General features: G+C 63.0%; 1 protein-coding gene across 1 annotated transcript in view; it reads left to right on the forward strand.

Annotated features, from left to right (window-relative positions):
• The first annotated feature begins 276 nt into the window (after positions 1 to 276).
• Positions 277 to 2,566, forward strand: part of LOC122169359 (natural resistance-associated macrophage protein 2-like) — a 12,573-nt gene continuing 10,283 nt past the window's right edge. Inside the window, exons 1-4 of the mRNA XM_042835442.1 lie at positions 277 to 569; positions 667 to 737; positions 1,331 to 1,398; positions 1,667 to 1,822. Of these exons, the coding sequence (XP_042691376.1) occupies positions 292 to 569; positions 667 to 737; positions 1,331 to 1,398; positions 1,667 to 1,822 (573 nt within the window). The 5' untranslated portion in view covers positions 277 to 291. The remainder of the gene's footprint in view (positions 570 to 666; positions 738 to 1,330; positions 1,399 to 1,666; positions 1,823 to 2,566) is intronic.

Here is a 2,566-nt window from a genome sequence, read left to right on the forward strand (position 1 = left end):
CCTCCCCCCCCTCCCCATGGCTGCAAGGCCCCCCCCGCTGCCCACCCCTCACCATCTCCTCCCCCCCAAGGCTGCATGGCTCCGCACAGAGCCCACCCCTCTTAGAATCACAGAATCACAGAGTGGCCAGAGTTGGAAGGGACGTCAAGGATCATGAAGCTCCAACCTGCCACACGCAGGGCCACCAACCTCCCCATTTCATACTGGACCCTCTCCCCTTCTCCCCTTCCCCAGGTCTGCAGGGCGCTGCTCATGGCCCATCCCTCATGTTCTCCCCCTCCCCACGGCTGCATGGATTCAGTCCCAGCCCACCCCTCCTTCTCCCCCTTCCCAGGGCTGCGTGGCACCATTCACAGCCTGCCCTCCACCATCCCCCCACCCCAGTGCTTCGTGGCACAGCTCACCCCTCTCCCCCCACCTGCTCCTCCTCAGCAGTGTTTTTTCCCCCCTGTCCCCCCTCAGGTGCCTCGGATCATCCTGTGGCTGATGGTGGAGCTCGCCATCATCGGCTCTGACATGCAGGAGGTCATTGGCTCAGCCATCGCCATCAACCTGCTGTCGGTGGGGAAGTGAGTGATGGGGGGGTCCTCATTGGGGGGGGGGGGGGAATATGGGGCCGATTCTGGGGGGTTTGACACCTCTGTTGACACCCACACCCACCCTCAGAATCCCACTGTGGGGTGGAGTGCTCATCACCATCGCCGACACCTTCGTCTTCCTCTTCCTGGATAAATACGGTTAGTGGGGGCTGGGGGGGGGATACTGGGGTGTGGTGGGAGGTAGTGGGGTGTGGGGTGGATACTGGGGGCTGGGGGTGGAGACTGGGGTCAGAGGGTGGAAACTGGGGCGTGGGGGTGGATGCTGGGGTCTGGTGGGGGATGCTAAGGTCTGGGGTGGATAATGGGGTCTGGGAGTGGATGGGGGGGTCTGGTGGGGAATACTGGGGTCTGGGGGTGGATAATGGGGTCTGAGGATGGATACTGGAGTATGGGGGTGGATACTTGGGTATGGGGGGGATGCCGGCATCTGGTGTTGGATGTTGGGGTCTGGTGAGGGGGGTACTGGGGTCTGGAGATGGATCTGGGGGTGGATACTGGGGTCTGGGGATGGGGGTCTGAGAATGGATACTGGGGTCTGGTGGGGGATACTGGGTTCTGGGAGTGAATATGGGTTCTGGAGATGGGAGATGCTGGGGTCTGGGAGTGGATTCTGGGGTCTGGAAGTGGATGCTGGGGTTGGGTGGTGGGTGCCATGGCGTTGTGGTGGATGCTGGGGTCTGGAGGTGGGTCCAGCAGTGAGTGGCACACTGAGCCTGGTGCTGCCCATGCAGGTTTGAGGAAGCTGGAGGCGTTCTTTGGTTTCCTGATCACCATCATGGCGCTGACCTTCGGATATGAGGTACTGCGTGTTGCTGGGGAGGCAGGGCGTGCTGTGCAGCCACAGAGCCCAAACCGAGCTGGGATGGGAGAGCACAGCATGGAGAGTCCCTGCATCACAAAGGGGGGTCTGCTGTGCGGAGCTGGGCAGGGCTGGGGACAGGGCTGAGAAAAGGGGTGGGCACAGAGCTGGGGACAGAGCTGGGGACAGGGCTGGGCACAGGGGTGGGGACAGGGCTGAGCACAGAGCTGAGCACAGAGCTGAGCCCAGCGTTGATTTTTTCCCTCAGTATGTGACGGTGAAGCCGAACCAGAAGCAGGTGCTGCAGGGGCTGTTTGTCCCTGGGTGCCGGGGCTGCGGCACCCCACAGCTGGAGCAGGCTGTGGGCATTGTGGGGGCCGTCATCATGCCCCACAACATGTACCTGCACTCCGCCCTGGTCAAGGTGAGCCCGGCAATAAGCAGCCCTGCAATAAGCAGCCCTGCAATAAGCAGCCATGCTGCAGCAGGGTTGGAAGCTCACAGCCGTGAGCTCTGCAGGTCAACACTGTGCAGCATCTCCCCATGGTGCTGGGGTCTGTGCAGGCAAAGCTGCAGCTGCACCCAGCAGCGACCTCATGCGTGGGGGCAGGGCTCACTGTGCACCCCCCCTCTGTGCGCCCTCATTGTGCACCCCCACACTTTGCACCCCCACACTTTGCACCCCCGCATGCACCTCCACCCTGTTCACCCCCCCACACACTGTGCACTCACTCTGTGCACCCTCATTGTGCCCCCTCCACACTTTGCACCCTCACAGCTCACTCTGCACCCTCATTCTGCACCCCCACGCCCTGCACCCCGACACTTTGCACCCCCCCTCTGTGCACCTTCATTGTGCACTCCCACTCTGTGCACACGCTCTCTGTGCTCCCCTTACACTTGGCACCCTCACACTTTGCACCCTCACAGCTCACTCCGTGCACCCTCATTCTGCACCCCCTCCCTGTGCACCCCCACACTTTGCACCCCCCCTCTGCACACCCTCATTCCATGCAAACCCTCTCTGTGCCCCCTCACACTTGCAACCCCCTTCCTGTGCACCTTCACCCTGTGCACCGCCCCTTTGCATCCTCACACAGCACCCACCGTGCGCCCCTCTTTGTGGGGGGGGGGGGGGGGGGGGGGGGGGGGGGGGGGGGGGGGGGGG

The sequence above is a fragment of the Centrocercus urophasianus genome, unplaced genomic scaffold, assembly GCF_019232065.1.
Source record: "Centrocercus urophasianus isolate 14NV4802_14NV808 unplaced genomic scaffold, USGS_Curo_1.0 seq_525, whole genome shotgun sequence".
In the NCBI taxonomy this organism is placed as follows: domain Eukaryota; kingdom Metazoa; phylum Chordata; class Aves; order Galliformes; family Phasianidae; genus Centrocercus; species Centrocercus urophasianus.